The sequence below is a fragment of the Diuraphis noxia genome, unplaced genomic scaffold (genome assembly GCF_037042655.1).
Source record: "Diuraphis noxia isolate RWA-SAM2 unplaced genomic scaffold, SU_Dnox_SAM2 contig0004, whole genome shotgun sequence".
Taxonomy (NCBI): domain Eukaryota; kingdom Metazoa; phylum Arthropoda; class Insecta; order Hemiptera; family Aphididae; genus Diuraphis; species Diuraphis noxia.
This window is the reverse complement of record NW_028301714.1, coordinates 34,836,994-34,861,405: the sequence shown is the minus strand read 5'-3', so window position 1 is coordinate 34,861,405 and position 24,412 is coordinate 34,836,994. Positions and strand designations below refer to the sequence as shown.

General features: G+C 30.7%; 1 protein-coding gene across 1 annotated transcript in view; it reads right to left on the bottom strand.

Annotated features, from left to right (window-relative positions):
- hh (hedgehog signaling protein) overlaps positions 1–18,233 on the bottom strand; it is a 42,511-nt gene extending 24,278 nt beyond the window's left edge. The window contains exons 1-2 of the mRNA XM_015518780.2: positions 17,744–18,233; positions 14,542–14,938 (exon numbers count right to left, since the gene is read on the bottom strand). Of these exons, the coding sequence (XP_015374266.2) occupies positions 14,542–14,883 (342 nt within the window). The 5' untranslated portion in view covers positions 14,884–14,938; positions 17,744–18,233. The remainder of the gene's footprint in view (positions 1–14,541; positions 14,939–17,743) is intronic.
- Positions 18,234–24,412: the final 6,179 nt, after the last annotated feature.

Genomic DNA, 24,412 nt, shown 5'->3' with positions numbered 1-24,412 from the left:
ATACTACCGGACCCACAACCGTTCTGGTTGACCGCTCCGGTTCAGTTTCGGGTGTCAAACGCCGACAACGGCGGTGGCGGGACGGCCGAACAGAGACACAGGCGCATTAAACATAATATTATATACTATACATAACTACACATAATACGTATAACGTATGCATAATATCATAGGTATATACTTCAATACGTGCTGTATATATAATAGTATGACTGTGGGTATCACTGTGTATGTGTAATATATTGTATACATTATAGTGCAGCAGTCCAAACAATGCAATTAATTGTTATGAGCGGTTTCATGGTACGCGTTCGAGCAATTTGACAGCCTTTGACCCATACAGGTCGTCGGCAGGCTCTCATTCTTCTCTCTTTTTTCTTCATTTTTTTTTATTTTTTTTATTGCCCACAGTCTGAGCACGTTTTGCCTCTTCGGCATTGTTATCATATTCACATACACAAACACATACATACGTGTGCGTTACTGCTGTGGTATAATATAATATGTTTAAAAACGAATTAACACACGCGTATTCATACGTAAACAAATAATCGTAGGTGGATATAGACCTATGCAATAAGGACTTGTTCATAGTAAAAATAAAATAATATTGTGTAGAAAAGTATACGTATTTACCTAATGTAAGTACAACATTTTATAACAATAAATACTAAAATAATTGTTGATAGCGGTGAATTGTGATATTAATTATTTTTTTTTTAATTCTAATCGATAATTGATAGGTTCGTATGTTTACGTATATTATTTCATGTCGTTTGATGTTAAACGATATTGATCGGCTTATCCGTTCGTGTGTCAAAAATACAATGATAATGATTATAAATGTTTCTCTTGGTCGAATCGTTTACACTGTGCATTGTTCTCGGTACGTGACTTTGGATTGATTTTCACGGCCAACAAATAAAAAGGTGTGAAAACCTGCACTGTGAGGAGCAAAAAATAAGGATGAGCCGACAGACAGATCCATCGACGTTGGCGCCGGCGCTTAACTAAATCCAATGATACTGTGCTATCGTCACGAAATCATTTACCAAGCACGTAGGGATTATTCAAAGAAATCTTGGGTAAAAAGCAAATATTTGTGGAAAATGAACAAATAATGAAACACACTGTATGAATCAAAATGTTGTTAAATGACTTTATGAGCTAAAAATATATAATAAGTACCTATATTTACAGGTATATATATATATATATATATATATATATATATATATATATATATATATTGGTTATTCATTCCCCGTTTTTGTTTGTTTATTCACGTCTAACAAAACAATGTGATATTCAATTGAAAAAATGTAAATTTTTAGACATATTTAAGTTTTTGCCCAATGACAAATTACGCCGTAGGAAAGGGGTTTGTTTTACGATCACTAACACTATTTTAACTACTAGTAAGAGATGAGGACATGAGCATCTAATAAAAGAAAAAAATTGTAAATACTCGTACGTGTCAAACTTAGTAATAGTGGCGAAGAAATCCGTTAATGAAATTCTGATGTAGGGATTAACATAAGCCTAGGATCCGATAAACACAAGCTCGTGTGTAATTAGAAACCGACGAAAAACAAGTTAACGTCACTCTAAGACAAACACGAGGAGCGAGAATGAGAAAAAACCCACCAAACATCTATTTAGCTCGCTGATGCAAAAGGTGATGTTATGATATGAGTTCGGGTATAATTTGTATAATCCAAGAAAAAATTTGAGTAGGTGAGAAAATGTATTCCGCAAAAACACTATAATTCATAAAAATTATAATATTTAATTTGTGGTCTTACAACACGGGTAAAAACGTCTCAAATTTCGAATGATATATATGTAGTTAAAACACGTTATCCAAAAGTGTTCTAGATCAAATAATAAAAAAAAAAACCAATTTATTTATTGTTCAATCAAATAATGTGAAACAGTATTGTATATCATATTATCATAATGTCATGTACAATATTACATATTTGAATATAAAAAAGCTGTGGACAGGATACAGAGATCGGGTTTTCATTTCACTCGCTCAACTCAACGCATTAAGGTACATCGTGATTTCAAATTCCAAAGCCATAATAAATTATCTCATAATATCTATTGGGAAAAAGATTCTAAGCGGAACTCTATAGAGTTAATATGAAAACTGTGGTGCTTAGATTTTCTAATTCTTGAATACAGTTATTTGTGGTTTTATTTATGCAGTTATTCAAGTGAGAAAACTATCGTGAAAATAAAAAGTCAAATAACTCTTCAAGACTTCAAAATACCAACAAGATGACTCATATGTAGATAGGTGCTATTTAAAACATACCACAAAAATAATTGTAAGACACGCAATTGACATATTTTGTGAATTCAGTCCTATCAGTCCTATCTTTACTTAGAATTTAATATGTTTTTATATCTACAATATAATTTACATTTGATTGATAAAATATTAATTTAATTACTTAAGATTTTAATTACAGACTATAAGTACCTTAAAATATCACTCATTGTTTTACATTACGTTTTATCATAGACGCCTTCTCTCAAGTATATGATATCATTGTTCTTTTTTGTATACATTAATTTAAATTATCTTATTTGATTATTATGTGTTAGCCATAAATAAGAAATATTTCTTAAATAAAAAAAATATGACATTTAGTACATCATAAGTACTAATAAGTTACTATTAATTATTTTAAAATGCTGACCTATTTTGTTTTGTTATCAAATATTTATATTTATTAATGCAATATACAGAGTGATTCACCTAGCATGTCTTTTTTTTCATCAATAAAGTAGTTATTCAAAATCTAGTTTTTAAATATAATAATATAATAATTTTAATTTATAATAATATTTTCAAATTATTGAGATAGTTTTTTCTATTTAAGGAGTTTTCCTTATGGGGATAATTTTTTTTCAGATGAGAACTCTCCTTTTCTAATGAAAATTAACTAGAAAATAATTTTTCGGAAATGCTGCCACATGAAAATCAAAATTTGAACGAGTAATTTTTGCTATTTAACTTTTTGTACTATTGTTCTGAGAATAATAATATATGTACGATCGTGGGTTCGAAAGATTTAGGGTTAATGGTTAACTAAAAATTGTTTAGTAATTAATATTGAGACTTAATAGAGAAAGTTACACCCACATATGTTTTCTCCATCTTACAATTAATGTATGACATAATAAAAACGGTTTTGCATGGGACAACTATAATCTCTCTGTATTGTAGTAGAATAACTGAAATTCCACTATACATAGAGAAGAACTTTATCAGTGTTATGGCGTTTTTATTTTGTTGATACTACTAAGCGATAATTTTAATAATTGAAAAAAAACCCTACTGTTCTTAAACTGATTACTTTAAATATTGTATTCATGTTATACAAATTTAAAAAAAAAAAAAAAAACGCTACAATACAAACAAAGTTCTTTCCAATATGCTGTATAATTTCGGTTATTCTACCATAAATATAGAAGGAGTAAAGTTTTCTGCACAAAACAGTTGTTGCTAGGTGCTATACTTGTAACTTGTAAGACGGAGACGGGAGAATATTACGAAAATATACATTCTTCTTAATGATTAATCAATCAAAATTAATAATTTAAAATAATATTCCATGTATACCTAATAAATACTAGATCATCCAGTTAGATTTATTTTATATTTTTGTTAATACTGTTCTTAAATACCATTATCTTTGTTACATTTATATTTTGAATAACTGATAAAACATAATCTTTCGAATTTCGAATTAGGTACATGGACATTTTCAAAAAAGTTATCCACTAAATGACTAAATAATTCATAATAAAGAAGGGGTTTTTCATTTAACTCAACAGAAGTATGTTTCATCACAGGAAATTCCTTAAGTAGTATACAAAAAATTTCAATAATTAGAGAATATAGTCTTTAGATGTGTTTGAAGTTTTCAAAAATCAGAGTTTGATTAAATATATTACTAAACAATAAAATGGGGATGCTAGTATCGCAGGCGAATCACCCTGTATATTACATTGATTAACAATAGATTATTTTCTTTAAAATGTATTTTACTATTTAACAAATAGGATCTTTACTGTATAATAGATTACATTTTATGTATAAATATTATGTGTAAAAACTAAAAAGTATATATATATACATTTTTCCGAAATCGCAATAAAAAAAATAAAAATATTGGCATCTAAGGACTTGTTTTGATTTACTTGACTATTAGATGATGATATACAAAAAAGGTAACGCGGAGTTACATAATATAATTAAAATTCTCACGTCGGCCTTATTTTTAATTACCTTCGCGGTCTCCGAAGACTATAAAAGAATCACTGCTGCAGTTGTATACATATAATTTAACTCCCGGCGGCGGTGGTGGCGGCGGCGTCTAGCGTACGCATGTTTATAAATATATAATTGATAGTGTTGACACGAGCGTGTGCAGCTAATATAGAGAATCCAGTTGACATTACACACGATGGAACGCGCGCGAGCGCCCGCGAGCACGGTGAGGATGGTGGAAGGATGATGAAGTTTAGGAGGGCGGGTAAGGGTGACGAGGAGCAGAAGGAGGAATTGAAAAAAAAAACCAAAAAACAACAACATACAACAACGATCTCTCGTGACGGATCTGTTGGGGAATTAATAAAAAGTGTTTTATGGCTGTTTAAATGTCATGTTGTCAGTGTATGGTAACCGGTAAACTGGTCTCTCCCCCGAGAGAGCCGGCGGAATGCGTATTTAATAGCGCGTTTTAACTTATGCTGTCTGTGTGTCCGACGACAATTAGAATTCCGAGTCTGACAAAATGAACTGCTGGTGTGTTTTTTACAAGTTGTTACATGGTCGACCTGTGTGGGTTTTTACCGCCCTCCCCTTCGTCCCCCGCCGCGGCTTCTACCCCGCAATGCCCCCTCACGCATGTTTGTCCACAGCCGCAGTCACCGCTGCGATGCTGCTGCCGTTGCTGCTGCCGCTGCCGCCGCCTCTGCCCCATTCACCGCTGCTTTGATTTATTTACTGTTCAGATGGCCATCTCCCTAATGTGCGTCCAATATGCTGTCGATAGGGGAGAACAACAAGCACAACCGTAGAATAGATTGAAAAGAGCAAAAGAAAAAACACACAACGACGGCGACCACGATCTCTTTCTCATTACCATAATAACCCGTCCATTAGGAGAACAATAGTTATACTTAAGAACGTTTTGTTTCGGATTTTTTTTACGATTTAAACATTTTTTTCATTATTATTATTATTATTATTCAACTGCATCCGATTCTCAATGTCATTAATCTCGTTCGAAATATTTGGCACGGGCGCCCCTCAAATGGTTCGAATGTCACTAATGCATGTACTAGGTATGAGTATAGATATGGTTGAATCGCGTTATTATTGAGCCCACGCGGTAGCCACAGACGTTTTATACTCGACACTCGACAGTCGACATAAACCATTCATAACGATTATTATTCTTGATACAATTCATTTATTCGATTCGATTAAATAAATATTGATTTAGGTAAATCATTGGTAGGTATATACCATCATATAAATTATTGTTTGCATATGTTTTTACACGTGTGGACTGAAAAGAAAGTGTAGAAAATGATTTTCGTGCATTAAATTATACGATTTGATTAATTTATATTTATAAATAAAACTAAGAGAAGGCAATTTGTTAGTCTATAAAAAGTATACTGTTACTGATTGTTAATTTATGCTAATTAAACAATAATCATTCATCGGATTATACATTTATTTATACCTAATCATAAAATAGGTACGTCTTGGAAATTAATTACCACCTATAAGATTTTATGGCTACATAGTATATAATATTTATACTACACTTACACATTTATTTATTTATACTAAATGATATTAGTTAATAAATATATTAATAAATGTATAATATATATGTACATACTATATAGTCATATTAAGTCTTATACGTAGTAATTACTAATTAGTTCCTAAGAAGGCTATGTATGACGTTAAATATCAGAATATTGTATAAGGTAGCAGTGACGTTAGCTTTCAAAAAAGTTTTTTAATATAGTCCTATTTTCTTGTATATATTGTCGTCAGATATGAGGATTATATGTAGTCTTTATAATATTTTGGTAATTGTGGCTGATCATCTTACAAATTAATATTTAATACTTATATAATTTCTAGCCAATCTACTAATCTACGTGGTAATTTTTAATCGTTAAATCTTAAACAATTAATTGTATATTTTCTATAAGTTATCTTAACTTTAAGTTATTGAGATATTTTTCTGTCAAAATTCAAAAATGTTATTTCGTATACATTACAAAGAAGATAAATTTTATCTGATTGCCTGCCTGGGTTTTATAATGATATAGGTAATATTTAATAGGTATTTATTTTTATTTCAAACAAAACATTTCTAATTGAATAAAGGTGCAATATTTACTATTGAGTTATAATAATATTATTAATATAAAACATAAAATATCTTATATCAATAATACAACACATAAGTATTTTATTAAATTTAAATTTGTATAGGTAAGTATGACTAAATCAGAATATATATCCAATGTTTGATTTTAAATTTTTATTTAAAAGTCAATTCTATACAACAACATCCCTAATAAAATCTTTATAACACAGAAGTAATTTCGCTATGGAAGAATAAATATTACTTATGTTCTATTGTATAACCAGACCGTTCATAATTTTTCAGTCTTTCTATCACACGCCCAAGATATCAGTACCAACCCCGTTTTCGTGTTATGTATGAGTATGAGTGTAAAGGGGGATAAAGAGAACACGAGAAGTCGTATTTTGGTAGTTAAGATTCGTCGTAGCATCGTTTGTATATAATGTGCACGAAGGTCGCTGAAGACATTTATAATTTTATTAATGTTCCGTAAGAAATCGGAGCTGACCTTAAAAACGCATTGTCACAACATTTTGGCAAGAATCGCGTCGGCCAGCGGGTGGGACACCAATGTAACGTTGCATTGTCCCAGACTGGCCGGTCGGACACACACTGCTGTACCGGAACGAAAGATGTGCGCACTAAAGGCATATTCCAATTGATACGGTTCGCCAAGTTTTAAAAATATTATTATTACTTTGCCTTTTTTTCCGATATTATATTTTCTATTACATAAATCGAATGGGTATATACGCTATACAGTTAGCGTTTTGACTTGCTCCTCCTCTCCTTAAGCCCCCTCGGGGTGACGGATCGAATTTCGATTTCACGATTGATACACCCGCGGGGGAGACGTTGCACCTGAGTTGCCCCACGAAAACTTCATTCTATATTTGCTCCTTTAGAATGATATAATAGTATACGTATAAAATATTTTAAAATGTTTTGTTAACAATGGAATTCAATTTCGAATGTTTTAGTATGAAAAAAAAAAATACCTTTATTTGGAGTGAAAACAAAATTAGATTTCAATATGTGTATATAATGTTTATTTACCTATTTCCAGATACTTTTGGGAGTATAACAATGAATGTAACAAAGTAGTTTTTCAGTAGCTACCTATGTGTTTCTTTATCAATGATATCCAACTGACAATATAAAAAGACAGGGGGCTACATCTTTACGATTTATGGACTTATACCTACCAACACTTCAATTGTGTAAATACATAACGGTACATATAAATGTACAGAATTTTATTTGAATTATTACCTATTAGGTTACCTTTTTCCCTCTTCATCCAACATTTAAAATGTGTCTTACGTATTTTTATTTCAGATATTGACTTTACGTTAGAACGTTAGAAGTGGTAGTTTTGTATGCTCAATACGACTTAACAATCTTATATATCAAAAACCAACTTTGACATAAATTCTTTACCGAAACTTTTATTTGTCATCATTATATAATTACCTAAGTTAAATCAATTATAGCGACTTGAAATTATACACAGCTGGAAACTCCAAAATGTATATACATAATTACAACTTTGTTTTATATAAATTATCATAATTAAACTTTAATTTATTTACAAAATGAATTTAAGTTTTATTTTATACTATGATTAATAAATGGATGTATAGGTAATGACGGTAATGTATATAGCGCATTGATAACGGCGCCTGATGACGTATATAATATTATGTAAGAATGACTACAATATGGTCTCATTAAGTGTATCCATGTTTCAGTTGCTGTACCATATATGAAAATGTAGAACTTTTAGAGTTTTATGGTTAAATCGTAGAAAAGTATACTTTTAATTTATATGCATATATAGTATTCTGGAGTTACACAAGCGAAGCCTGCTTATATATAATTATAATACGAATCTGTGCGCTACCTATACCTTGAATCATTCGCACGGGTATACGATAATACGAGGTGCACTTAATATATAATATTGTATAATTTCGAGTATTAAAGCAACGAGTGTGCGACTAAGAAAAAATCTGTGTTCCCAACATATTATATTATTAACCATATATATAGATAGATAACTCTATAATGTGTGTATATTATAATATGTATAATATATATATATATATATATATGCATATAAAGCTGCGGTGGACCATATATATGTAGATTGAATATTTTGACTGCACGAGGTGTTTGACTCGTGACCATCAAGATGGCGGTATCGATTTACTTCATCCCCGCCCCTGCCCGATGCCCCCTGAAGGGAAACTCGCGCTGTACGATCGGTCTATGTAATAAAAGGTACACGAGTCTCGCGGCGGCGCGCTAATAAACGCACCGCGTATATACAAGGCCCGCTTTCTGTGTATACGTATATATAATATGAGGAGCTGTTGCAATAGCGACCGATCTCGGAAGGGGGGAAAAAAAGAAGAGGCAACCGGTTCTCTGATGTGGTTTTTTATTTATTTATTATATTATATTTTTTTTTTATTTTTACGACTTCGCCGCCGACGACGACGACGACGACGACGACGATCATCGATCCGTGTGCGTGCGTGCGCGTCCACGATTTATCGTGCAGTTGTTCCCACGCCCACGCCCGTGTGTTCACGTATACTATAATATAATATGCCCATCCAAGCCACGACCGTTGCTGCAGACGCCGTCCAATATGGCCGGTGAAAGCAGCCGCGACAGTCGAGAGTCCAGAGGTCCAGACCGAGACGTATAGGTAAGGTACGCGTATACAAGCATTCTGCGACTGCGTTGGTGGACCGTCTGAAGTTCAGGCAATGACATTACACATGACATGCCAAAAGTTTCGAACTTTCGCACTTACCTATATTGTAATGATATTTAACAACCGGTGTCTTTTATGTTCAAAATGCAGTTTATCATCGGAATAATGTATAGTGATAGAATTGTACGTCTCCATACAGAGTGGGTATCGCTGATTTCCCGTCAATCAGGTCATGCTACAAGGAAAACTAGGAAAACATGATGGGCTCATTCTCTAATATTCTAATCTAATGCATAAAGGGTGTTCCAAATAAAATGATAAATAAATGTATTTACATTATGTTTTTATTAAAAACAAAAACTACGACATTGTATACGCCGTTACTCTTATATAGTCCGAAAGGTTGAAAATTTCATATGTTTTGAAATTAATGTCCTTAAGATGGTATCCAATTTTACAAATACATTATTCCAGAAATCAAACGTTTAAATTATGCATGGCGCTTTCCATCATCTCACCTGGAATTTCAGTAACTTCTCCTTAAATATTAATTTTCAACTCGTCAGCTATGTTGTAAGACAAGCCGTGTACCGTTTACACGCTATTTTTTAGCTAGTACCATAAGACAAAATTCGCAATACCGCTGAATCTGGTTATCTTGAGGCCAACGAATGGGAACAAGCAACGAAATTACACGATATGTACAAATGAAAATCATCTTACGGACATAAATTTTAAGACTTAAGCTTTGGACTCTTAGTGTTATGTAAATTATAATATAGTTTTTGTTTTCTATATAAAAATTAGTTTAATCAGGTTTTTATTTATTTGAGAGTTATTTAATATTTTATCGTTTTTCTGGAACACGGCGACTATATATAAGCACCAGTAGAGAGTAGACTGTAATCTAAGTATAAAGTATTTAATATATATACCATAGTAATGTACTCGTTGACCATTGCGAACTAATGTAAAGACTTAAGCTTCGATATGTCCAAGGAGATGATCATGAAATACACTACATATCAATATATAATAATGTATATGAATTATGAATCGCATAAAACGAATTTTTAATTTTTAATAATTATTATATTAACACATAAATACCCATACATTATAATAATTTACGATATTCTGTATGCCTATATATAATATAAGACTTAAACATAACTATTGGTAACCTATACGAGTATTCAGCTATACCTGCCTAGTATTATAATATCTATTACATAATACCTACATAATAAATACCTATGTTATAATATTATTTATGCCATATATTATCGTCTTAGCTTTTCTACAGGTATTAATTAATGCCTGTGTATATGTGGTATTTTGCTAGATTTAAATGTACTCGTTATGACATTTTTATTCATTTGATGACTATGTATATTTTTAATTCATTAAAAATAATGCATAAAAAGAATTAGAAACCTAATGGAAAAAAAATTACACTTATGATCAGGCTACCTATATATTATTTAGGTACCTATTCGTTAAAAACACAATCATTTTAAAATTTAAAAATGTAATGTGTTGATATATAGTATTATGGCGGATAACGGTATAAGTTATGTTCATACTTATGTGTAGAGGGTTTTTTAAAATACATAAAATAATGTGGGTACTTGTGTATTATTATTATATATTTATATTTTTAATCAAATTAAACATTTTGGGATGTATGTAGTATGTACATATATCTATTTAGTATTTATGTTATATTTCGACTTTTCTAAAAACAATAGTATATTTATTCATAGTTGTTATAGCCATAAAATAAAAATGGTGTTAAGTCTCAAACGTAACATTCATACACCGAAAAATATCTACTATAGGTATATTATTCAATTTAATAACCGTGAGAAACGATTCAATCACTTAATGCTATTTATGGATTCTTGTCAGCTATTGAGCTATATGTGGTATTCGAATTCGTTAAATAATACATTTTATCAATATATATATGATATAAAACTCTGTTCCAGTGGACTCAATTACAATGCGTCCTATATGAAGTCAAACGAGGTACCTATACATGTTTATATCCATTTTTTCACAGAATCTTTTCTTTTTTTACATTATTTTTCTTTTATAAATATATTTAATCCATTAATCTCTATAGACATCCTTTCCTTTCTAAAAACTCGATGATATCCTTCTATATATGTATACTTAATATATAATATATTATGAAACATTTAAATCAACGTATTAATGTATAAAATAATATTATAATATAATTTCATTTTTACTGTCACTACTGCATTAGTCATTAAACTATTAAAGTCATTATTGTGATTAGTAATAAACTACAGTCATCTATGACTATATACATACATATGAACTACATAGTAACGATTAAAATATATAATTTAATATTTATTTAAAAACATATAGTTTACATCGGCTTCTCTTTAAGCTTTAATAGTATTCGATATCTTAGCTATACATACGCGTATATAAATATGTATAAGGCAGTAGATACCAATGGAAATATGTAACTAGGAATTCAGTATGTGAATGGTTTGCCGTTATTTCATACTAAATTTATATATATTATAGTGTTTATTAAGTAGAGATAATAAAAAAATAATAATGAAACATTTTTTCTCAATGAAACTCGACACCACGCTATTTGGTCTTATTATGATTACCTAGAGTTTAAATTTCGTTTCACGTCTACGCAGCAGCTACACATACGGATAATATAGTAGGTATGTTATGTACTTGGTGAATATAAACATATAAAATATTTAAATATGTCATACAGATATACTGCAAAAGTCACATGAATCGTGAAACATTTTAACGCCAAACGACTGGAACGGTGGTAAATTGTAAACACGACGAGTGGCTTATTTTTTGTAGCAATGTGCCGGCGTACATGTTATTATTATTGATTATCGGGTGGAAAAAAAAAACCAAACACTGTAGCACGCACGAAGCGAGATAGATATTATGTTATGTATTATATACACGTGATGCGGACGCGATTATATTATATTATATTGCCGAGAGATCCGTATCTGCTGCGTGCAGCATCGCGGCCGTTGCAGCACCATGCAACCCCGTGTGCACTTGTGCATGCGTAACGTGTGTGGGTATTATACGCGTGTGTGTTACATGCATACACGCACACGGACCGGACAGAAGAGATGACACGCGGAGCCCCGCGTGTCTAGACCGCGTCCCCTGCTGCTGCGCTAGCCGGCACAGGTGCGCGGCGCGTTGGTGACGCATAAACGCCAAATACGCGATAGCGAAATAACGAGACCGGACAGCCGTGAACGCTGGCGGCCGCGCGACGAACGAAAATATCATATTATTATTACTATTATGTGTAGGTACGCGTCGTATGCCCATATACTAATAATATTATATTTTAAACATACCCACACCGGCGGTAAGGTATAATATATTATTATAATGCGATGCGATGCCGATGTTCAGCGTGCGGCGGACAGAGACGGAACGAGGAACGTGTACGCAGGCACAGACAAATGAACAAACAACGCGTAATAACAATGTTATCGGCTTGTCGGTTCGCATTGTTGACTAGACACAAACATGGGCACGAGCCCGAATATTAATTTATTATGATAATATATAAATATATCGTATAATACACATACGTATAATAATGTATACATTTATTATTATGAGCGCTGTGCACGACGAAAAAAAAATATCCAATTAAATCCGAATGGGGGGTGGAGGAGAAACGCTTTTTCTGCTGTCCTTTGCGAATTATGATATTTTTTCACCTAATTTAAATGAACAATAGCGCGCTTATCTTTCGTTTTGATAAATCGTCACGCGTTTGATAAGCAAACGCGCTTATAATAAAATATTATTTTAATATAAAATGTACGGGAATGTTTTTATTCGTCCACATTCGTGCTTCTGCTAAATCGTTTCGAAAACAATGCGGCGTGCCCCCTATGACCTCCTCAGTGACTTCCAAAGATCGAATTACACGCATATTATAATTATATCTATATAATATGAACCAAATTTATTGTTGTAATACCTTTCTCCTCGTCGACCACGTCGAACGAGTTGCCGAAAACCGTGTGTCGTTGTAAAATAATAATATACAACGTAACGTAGGTACACTTCTTGTAGTTAGTGTATAAAGTCCGAAATGATATAAAATCATAATATGTAATACGCTGCAGACGACCCGCGACGGCTAGACGTCCGGGCGTCGCGAGCCGACGACGATGACGACGAGAAAAAAACAACTCGCATTCGGTGCATACTGCATAGAAGTCGACGATCTGTGCGACTGTGCATACAAATAACATAACTGCACGTGAGTAATAATGTGCAGTTTTCAAAGCGCAATACTGCGATATTTATTTTACGTTACACTGAAGTCGTTTTAGTGAAAATTAATATCAAACTATTATAGGCAATATTATTATGCATTTAATTTTACGTAAAAAGATTAATTCTCATTATACTCGGCCGATAGTAACGAATAACGATATACATTCGTAACACTACACGTATTAAAATATACGAGAATATTATCATTATATTATACGGATGTACGATAGCACCTATCTATGTACATTGTATTGTTCAATATCTTGGTATGTAAAATTTCTCTAAGTCAATCGTAAACTTTTTACGTGTATATAAATAAACGAAGAATTTCGTTGCTTGTGTTATTTCTTTATGGTCGTGCACTCGACGTTATCGTTCGGGGCCGATAATGTGTCATTCCATCATTATTATAGCGCGTTATATACATATTATATAATGTATATGTATATATTTTAATACTGTGAACAGCGAGAAGTGCGTAGCAGTTTGCAGAGGTGCTCAAAGAACCCAAATGTCTGATATTATAACGCGAAGAACCCCCGACGAGGCGTTGAGTTGTCACCAGGAACACGGGGGTGCGAACCCAGCTGACAAATTTGGGTCAAGGTAAGTAACACTCGGCGCAGACTCGCGCAGGCGGGTGGCTTGTACCTATCTAAATAAGAATAATTTATAGAAGGTCGTGGCACGCATACTATAGAATTGTCGTGGAAAATAAAGAAAACAATTGTTGAATTATATCGACAAAAACGAATTTTATCGATTAACGAATGAAAGAAAAGAAAACGATATTAAGAACATCTATTATACCTACCTTATTTACAATACTTATCCAATCATACAGCGACCGGAAGTTTGTGTATGCTCAAAACACAAACAGCGTATTACAACGAATATATACGAGGAGTTTATAAGTATAATATAATTTTATAACTTTGAACGATATAAATGATAAAAATGCATAAATAACTGCGTGGCACGTGCATAATGAGTAGATATATCGTAATGACCTAAAATTTAGTGTAATATTACATGGTAAATATAAAGTGTAAACCTTACCTGGGTCATCAGTCGATCGGCACCGGTGCCCTCGTCGTCTTTGAACTCGATATCCGCATTGTAGTTGGGTACCAGCTCCATGAATCTGGAGTCGTTCCGCTGGACCCGACCCTCTGGTGGCCCGCTGGCGGTGATGGAGTACTCGCTGACGTTGGGCTCGTGTTGCTGAAACACCAGTGGTTTCATCTTCCGAGGGTTCCTGAACTTGGACGGGCCACGCAACGGGCCGCAGCCCTCTACCCCGACTGCCGCCATCACACACACAATCAGCGTCAACGTGTACCTCCACCGGTATCTGGACGCCACCGCAACAACGCCACCGCCGTCGCCGCCGTTCCTCATATCCGGCTGCCAGACACCGCATTACCGCGGCCTTTACTCATACAGCAATCGGTTGCTATACGTCATTTAAAAATTCGTGGAAAAAAAACAAAAACAGATAGTTTTTATATGAGTACACTGAACATAATTAATGAGCTTATACTTAAAAGAAAGAAACTAGACAGCGTTCAAAAACATAGGCGCAACTAGACCTCTAAAACGTGGGGTGCTATACTATTAAAAACATAAAATTGATGTTATTTCATTATAATTATAATAGTTAGATCTAAAATATCAAGGGGTGCTAAATTAGAACTTGGGGGTGCTAAACACCCTTTTGCACCCCCCTAGTTGCACCAATGTTCAAAAACCTGCACGGGGGTTAAAAAGTTTATGATAAACAATAGTAAATCATCAAATTAAAAAAAGAATAATTTTAAACGAATTTTATAATCCACGTACTTTCGAATATTTTTAAAAATTATTCATCTAAAATCGGAATTTTTTTCTTTGAATATAATATAAACTATCAAAAGAATTGCAACATTGCAACATAATATTTCCCAAGATAAAAATACTAAAATCGATAGGTAAGAGTATAAGAACAGTTAAGACTTTTTACACCATATGTCTCGGACTGTTAAAATGGTGATCATATACGAAAAAAGAATAGTTTCAACTGTTTCAAGTTATATGAAATAAAATTTAAACTAAAATTGGTATATTATCCTGTGTTAAGGTGAATGAAACTAGACGAATGATCGATATAGAAATAAATGAATGTATTATGTATTGATTTTTATATCTTAATGATATCATATTTTGAATTTGAAATTATCAAATAATTTTCTTGCATCATATAATTAAACGAAGTATAATCTTGCGGTGTATAAAAATAATCGTTTATAATTATATAATAGTACAAAATATCTAATGATCTGTTCTCCTGCAATTTAATATATTTTTACTTACCTACCATTGCATAGTGGCGGCCTGGAAACAGATTACTTTGTGGGCTAAATAAAAAATAAATATTTACTACTATTTATTATTGTACCTAAATATTTAGGTACAATTATGAAGACGTGGGGTCTTGAACATATTTTTTAAATAAATTTAAAGGGCCAGTCTGCAACCGCCGTCTCTCCGACCTGTTTAGGCCGCCACTGCCATAGAAATATAATACTTAACACATGCAATACAATTTTTTTTTAAAGTATAGGTTTTTGATATTATAAATATTATACAAATAAATATACATTATATTATATCTAAACATGCAATTTTGTTTGCATATCCCGCATATCTCATCAGACATTTCTCTATTTTTTTTTTAATTTAAAAAAATTACAAAAATTTAAAACTTAAACAAATTTAAATATTTACATTTAACAAATACGTTAATTTTTACTAATTTTTTTTAAATGAGGTAAAAGGTAACTCTCTGTATACGAATGGCTAAAACTGTCATCAATATTATTGATGCACTATTAATATATTATAAAAAAGATGATTTTAATATTTTAATTTACCAAAATACCACTTTTGTATTTAAAAAGTTAAAGTATTTAAAAATGTAGGAATTTATGAATTGAACATATCGCATATAATCAGATCAAAATTACCAATTTTTTTACATATGACGTCACTTATTACCTACCTATATATTATTTATATTTAAATTTGTTTTATTAATTATTATAATTATAATATGAATAGTACCTATAATTAACATTGAATATTTTTATTTTTTATTTTTAAAATTATGTCTAATCTTTGAATTATGTCTATACATTTATTAATGTTTTACGTGTATACTGTATAGGTTGGTACTATAAACGATAATAATATTATATATTATAGTATATAAAGGTTATTTGATCCTTAACATATGTATGCAATAATATTAATAAACCTATAAATAATATTAAGTATATATCATGTTTTTTAATATAAAATATTCGAACTATAAGATAAGATAAATACTAACATTTAGAACCTGAGACCCTGACTATACCTATACATTAAACTACGAATACCTACCAACATTTTAGGCTAAATCGTAATACAATATCTAAAAGATTAAATAAAGAAAACTGTAACGGGATTTTACTAAGAATTGTATCCACAATAAAAATTCTGTTCCCGCTGAGAACCGTTTTTTATATCACCTCTCGTATGCGTCTACAGTCTGCAGACATGCAAGTAGGTAATACCTAATAGAACCGCAGGCAGCTAGTAGGCATCTGTTATATATTTATTTGATTTTGTGATCTATAATTTGTGATTAATACGAATGTTTCTATATCAGAAATAAAATTGAATATATTACATTATTAAGAAATCATAAGTTAATTATTTTATCATAATTACTCCGTGACCCGTCATAAAAATTAATGAATGTATAATATTATTATTAATCACAATTATACGAAAAATAATTAATATTGTTTAAAGGAAATTAATGATAAAAATGATAATATAGTATATTAAAACTACTGTTGAGTTAATCAATTTAACAACGAAAGTGATAATATACATATTTTATGAATCATAATATATCTATTAATTTGAACTAATTTCATACATGACTAATTTAATAAATGATATTTTTTCAATATTAAAAACTCGTTATACTTTATTTAATGAACTTCTATATTATTAATTATTAATTAAAATTATAAATTATTATTTCTCCTATAACTATAAAATATAATATAGAAGTTAAATATATTTATATAGGAGAAATAATAATTTACAATTGTAACGATTTTTAAATAATTGCATGTACTCTATATGGTTTCTTTATAAATTATATAGAATATTTAATTTGATCTATAATTTGAATATATTATAATCATATTTAAAAAAATCCTCTTACCTTGTGAATGCTGATTATTGGTATTTTGTTAATATCAAGTTGGAAAAAATAAAATTAGTCCGGGTTGTGAGTCGCACTACAAATGCGCGTTCGGCGACTAGCCGTTACCGCACGTTACACAATTCGAAATAACGAGAAAAATACGATAAACGAATTAAAACTATTCACAAAAATTAATCACGATATCAAACTGAAAATAAGTAAACATTTTTTTCAAAATGATACTTTTCAAAACCGATCTCGGAATAAAAATGAAGGAAAACTTCGAATTCGGTACACCGAAGTCGCGCCGAACCGATTCTGGTAACAAGGTCAACGAATTTGAACCAGACTCAGTGATGTTGTGGGTGTGAGCCTCAATCGTTCTCCCACCCCAGTGTATGGAGCTCCGCCCATATCGTGGCCGCCTCCATGTACACGAGGACTGCGTCGCGTGTGCAGCAGGTACCTGATCACCGACGTACGCCGAATAGTTCGACAAACCCGACTGGCGCTCTTGCGGTCTTGTGGAGCCTTTTGTGCGCTTCAATAGACAAAGGTGCAACGTTCGTTGATCGCCTTGCATGGTGATCCCGTGAATTGTTCTCGAGAAACCGATCGCTTCCGGATCAAGTCACCGATATCGTTGTGTCAAAATCCTTTTTGGTCATCTTAATATAAAGGTAAAGGTGTGGCAAACTACATGATATTGAGGTACACATACACGGCCTTATTCTTTCGTATACCTAAATGAAAATAACAATACCTCAATAGCTATTATAAGCAAATATTTCGTGAAAATAAAATCGGTAGACTAAGAACATTTTTACAATAACTTTTCGATATATTTTATTGTATATAAAATCGTATAGTAAAAAAAAAAACATTGCTTTTCTGGTGGCATTATTCTAGAAAATACACCTATGTATGTACATCATGTAGAAAACTGTGTTTGTTCCTTTTTTTCTTCTTGTCATGTGAAATTGATTTCTGACGTTTCTTGTTTTTATGGCGTCTTGCAAAACTATTATACTTGTTAGTATTCACTACTCGGTATACATAAAATCCTTAACTACAATACGAACAATACGAACAGATATGGATTACCAAACACCAACAGAACCCAATACAAGTATATTTACAGGTACCTACTTATTACCTGCTCAAATATGTTTTTAGGATTAATGGAGTAAATTTAAGCATATCACACACTATGCACAGGTAGATGTAGTAAAAAATTGAAATTATATGTGAAAAATAAAAAATAAAAATAAGTATAAATAGATAGGCACTACTATTCAGGACATTCAGATAAAATGTAATAATGATTCTTCACAAATATTATTGTTATTTTTAATATTAATTAGATTATTGTGTGTACCTATTTTATAGTCCAGAGTGCGAAATATATTTATAAAATTATTAATTTGTGTTGCAGAAGTATATCTACTTAACATTAAATTATTATTTTTAAAAAGGCATAAGTAATAATTTATTACTTATGTGTTATGCTAATAACTTATTAGCTTAAAGTTCGTCTTCTTTACACTTATCAATAGATTATTTTAAGCAAATTAATTTTAGATAAATTCAATTTGAAAATGCACATTTATATTAATTTAGTATACAAATATTATGGTATATAATTATAACCTGTATAATACGTCATACATTTTTTTTTTTATTAGAAAAATAATATTTACAATGTATAATGTATATGATTGTTGTTATTTGTTAACTAACAAGTTAACACAGTAATTTATATAGAAATATTTAAAAAACGTTTTCGGAAGGATCCCGCAGAAAATGCTAAAAAACACATTTTTTGACAATTTTTAAATTTCTAGTCTTAATCTTTTCATTTTACGCGTGAGCGTATAACATTAAATATAACGTTTGTTTTTAAATAGCAATTCGTTTTCTCAATAAAAGTTTTAGAAATATATAATTTCTGAAATAATTTTCATTTTTAACCATAATACTGGCTTTTTTTTATAAAATTAAAATTTACTAAAATGCAACGAGTTAAAATTAGGCTAAAGATACGTAAAATAACATATTAATTATATAATTGGAAAAATCATAGGTATTATGTTCTACTTCATATTAGATATTAATTCAGTCATAAATATTAAACTATAGTATATTAAGTACTCTTAATAATAATGTACACAGAGTCAACAGAGATTCAATTTGTCTTATTATCAGTTCATTTGAAATTGAAATCAATTAAAAAATAAAACCCAGAGAACATACTTTTGAGTGTACCTGCTTGTTATTCAGTTAGTCCCTGTTAGTCCTTGTTAGTTAACTGTTATAAAAAATGTTATTCAATGATACTTCATTGTAATGTTAAGCAAAAAAAAAATGTTGAGCGAAAGAGATCCGTCCGATCACCTTTCATTATATCTAGGTAATGAAGGCGTATGTTCACTTAATATTTTTAATGATTATTAAGTAGTATATATTTATTTTTCTTAAATCATTAAGTTTATTTAATTTTTGACAAAAATATATTATCTGACGGGATGAGCTATAGCCATGGTCTGTTTGTCTGAAGTAGAAGAATAGCTATTATTGATCAAAAGTCAATATTACTATACTTCAGAATGGTGCGAATAGGTTTGTTTTGTGTGTAATAATAAAAAAAAATTAGTATGTTATATTTTCTCTTATATTGTTAATAAGTTTGATGACCTTGTATGTCAGATACACTTTATAATAATAAAAAAAGAAAAGTTAGTCTAAATATTTTGAAAATTTCATTTGGTACGTAAAAATAATTTTATATGTAAGTAACAGTTCAATGTTTCAAGTATCTATGATTAACATTTTATGGATTATGACAAAATAACTAATACATAAGACCTAACTGATTAAAAATCTTATTATCCAGTTTTATCGAAATTCGAACGTAAAACATATTTTATAATAAAATTGTGACTGTTTTTATTATACTGGCATTTTTAAAATACTTATCATATAATCTTGTATGTCAAGCTTTTTGATCAACAATTTAAATTGTTATACAAGAAAGTAGATACCATCCATGATTGAAAATGCAGAAGCAAATTGTGTACTCTTAAATGTGACGGTACAGAAATAAAAAAATATTAATAATTAACACACCACATTAAAGCCAATAAATATCTAAAACAATGGGTTATATAGTATATCGATAATCTATATTATATTTTATTAATTTTTTTATACCTAATATAAAATGTAAGGCATAATTTAAATTTGTTTTAGTATTTCAGACAAATATGACCGATGTCGCGAATGTATGTATAAAAGGCAAAATTAATGGAAACAAATAAGAAGGCGTATATAATATATTGGAAGCCATAATGGATTTTTACTTCAAGACATATGTGCATACAAAGGGTGTATTTTTTATATACGAAAATAAAAAATGGCAATATTTCGATCTTATACTGTGTCCCATTCAAAACAAGTTGTATGTTATTTATGATGACAGGTAACTTCCGGAATATTCAATTTATTGCTGTTTCAAGATTTGTCCAGTTAAACAATATTATTTATATTATTTTCTCATCATCCTGTGTGTTGAGTAATATAAAAACAGAACAGTAATGTTGTTTAAAATGTAGGTAGGTACTATATTACTCGTAAAATTCCTAATAAGTCATATTTACACCATATTACGATCCTTATATACATTGCAAGGTTTTGAAATAGGCAACAAGATCCTATATCATTGATACATTTTGTTATAATAATACCTACCTTTAAAATATTATTATATAAGGTTCTTTCAATTAAATTTTAAAAAGATCTAATATTAGGCCCCTACACGACTATACGTATCATCAATTAATTTATATCATTAATCACTCGTATTGCATTTTTGCATGTTCGATTATGGATATTTTTCAAAACCAGTAAATGAATCACAACCCATATCCCATTGGTAAAATAATTATATAATATTTATAAATTATTAATGCTCAAATTATAAGAATATACTTACATATTTTTATAAAGTTAAAACATTAAACGCCATAGATTTATTTTATTCACTTGCCATATACAATTATACGAATATTCGATCAAAAGTTGTATATACTATTATACATGTATAAGTAACTTGTATTATTTCCACTTTCCGTAGCTTGCATGCGTGTAATAAGTACAAGTGTACAAGTTAAAGGACTAATACCGATAATTCTCAACGATAAAAACATGTCCGCGTAAAATAAACAAAATACTAAGCAGCATTAAATAGTGGTTTTAGTGTAAACATTATTCTTATGAAATGTGTGACTAAAAATATTTTGGATCCAAGCTCGTCAGCTTTTTTTGAAATATTAACTATAAACAAAATTACAGTTATTTAAAAATGTTCAACGAGCTGTATAACGAAACCCCGATGAGGTTGTCTCCAAAATATTGTAATTATAATGATATAGGTACTCTTAAGCTGATGTATAACTATACGTTCTATACGCGTCTACTAGAGCCTAGAACACGCACTTGCACACTGCAATGGTATAGGCGTACTGGTAGGCATACACACACACACACACACACACACACACACACACACACACACACACACACACACACACACACACACACACACACACACACACACACACACACACACTACATACCTATACGAGAAGTAAATACAACACCATGAGTCCGTGAGAACATGCAGAGATCGTACCCATGGGATACCGTGACGGCCGGTGTACACGTACAGGTGGCCGCTATGATGAGTTTCTACCATAGACGATATAGACCTTACTTATTATATATACTACCTTAATATGACTAAGTATGAGGTCTATGGTTTCTACACCCCCTCCACATTTAACATGCACATAATATTAATATGCTTATACATATATATCATGAATATAGTGTATACTGTATAGTGTATATATACGCACGTACAAACAGGAGGTAGGTACCTAAGCAACTGCACAAGAAACGTCGGTTTCTCACTGATGTTATATATTACCTGACGACGGCAACGGGGTATAGTCTTCGTCGTAGTCGTCCTCGTCGTAATCGTAGTCGTATAGCTATATACTGGCTACATAGTCGTCGTCTTTTACAGCGCGCTCTCGCGCTCTCCTTCCTCCTCCGGGCGGTACAGGTGTGCCGCCCGGTATCATACCATTTGCCCATTGGAAGTTGGGCGTGGTCCAAAAGTTGCTCATCATCATAATCACCATCATCATCATAATCATAATCGGCATCATCATCATTATCATATAATCATCATCTTCTTCACCATCATCGTCAACTCTGCCGCCACCGCTGCGTAAACGGCCTGTAGAGGGTCTCTTCTATACTCGTTCAAAAGAAAACTTCACTAATATTATATTATATATATAATATATATATTTTTGTATCGAATGAGCTAGAAAACGTATAACGATTTTATGCTATTTTTTATCTACGCCGATAATTTATGGGATTTAGATCGTGGTTGGTGCATTGTTTTTACTTGACATTCACTGAAAACTTTCGTTTTTAGGTATACGCACTACGTGTCTGTAGTTCTGTACGCACATATTATCATCATGTACGTAATTTACAGGTTAATTCAAAAACTAGTTCTTCTAACATTGTTGGTGACAATAACTGTAAAAAAGTAGGCATTAAGAAATTATATAGGATGATTGTTTTAACGGAATTATTAATTGATATAGTGGTGTATATACATTTTTTAAACAATAAATAATCAAAATCATTGAATACTTAAGATTATTAATTCGTTAAAACATATCAGAACAATATTATACAATATTACTTAGGAATATATATTTAAGTTTATATACACATAAGTTATTTTTACATTTTCGAGCATTTACAAAATTAGACGAACTAATGAAATCAGCCATTTCTTCTGTCATGTAATTGTGCAAACAGATAACAGTACATAATTTAATATAATAATATAATGTTACGAGAAAATATCAAGCTTAGGAACAAATGGTGTCATGTATATTGTATATATTATATATACGGTGAATGTCGGTGATGATATATGTATAAAAATAATATATAATAATAAAATAATATCCATTAGGCTATATACTATGCATAAACAAAGGTACCTAGGTAGGTAACACTAAGTGTTCACTATTATAACATACTGGTCATACAAGTTATAATATACTGTTAAGTCTTATCTTTTTCCAGTTTATATTTAGTAATATAACTTTAAATATTTGATAATAACAGTGAAGCAAAATTTTTTTATGCTATGATGAACAATATACCTCTTTTATAAACTTAAAATGTTTATATTATACAATTTTCAATAAAATATTAAAATTTAGTCTATCATATATTTATATTGATTTTAACATAAATTATTTAAACAATATTAGGCATAAAATAGGCGTTGAGCTAAAAATAAAGATGGTAATCCAAATGTAAGAACTCTAAAAATCCCAATAATATAAAATATGAAAATGGTATTTGTTTTTAACAACATTCAGTAACTTCAATGATTAAAAATAAAAAATACGTATATAATGTAATACATATATATTATGGACTTGAAATAATAATACAATTGCATAAAAATAATATTTAAAAAATCACTCTGAATTTGTGTATAGTTAATATTTCAACGTATTATGTAAGAATAGTTTTTCTTACAATATACCTGATATATTATTATAAGTAGAATATAATTTTAAAGTG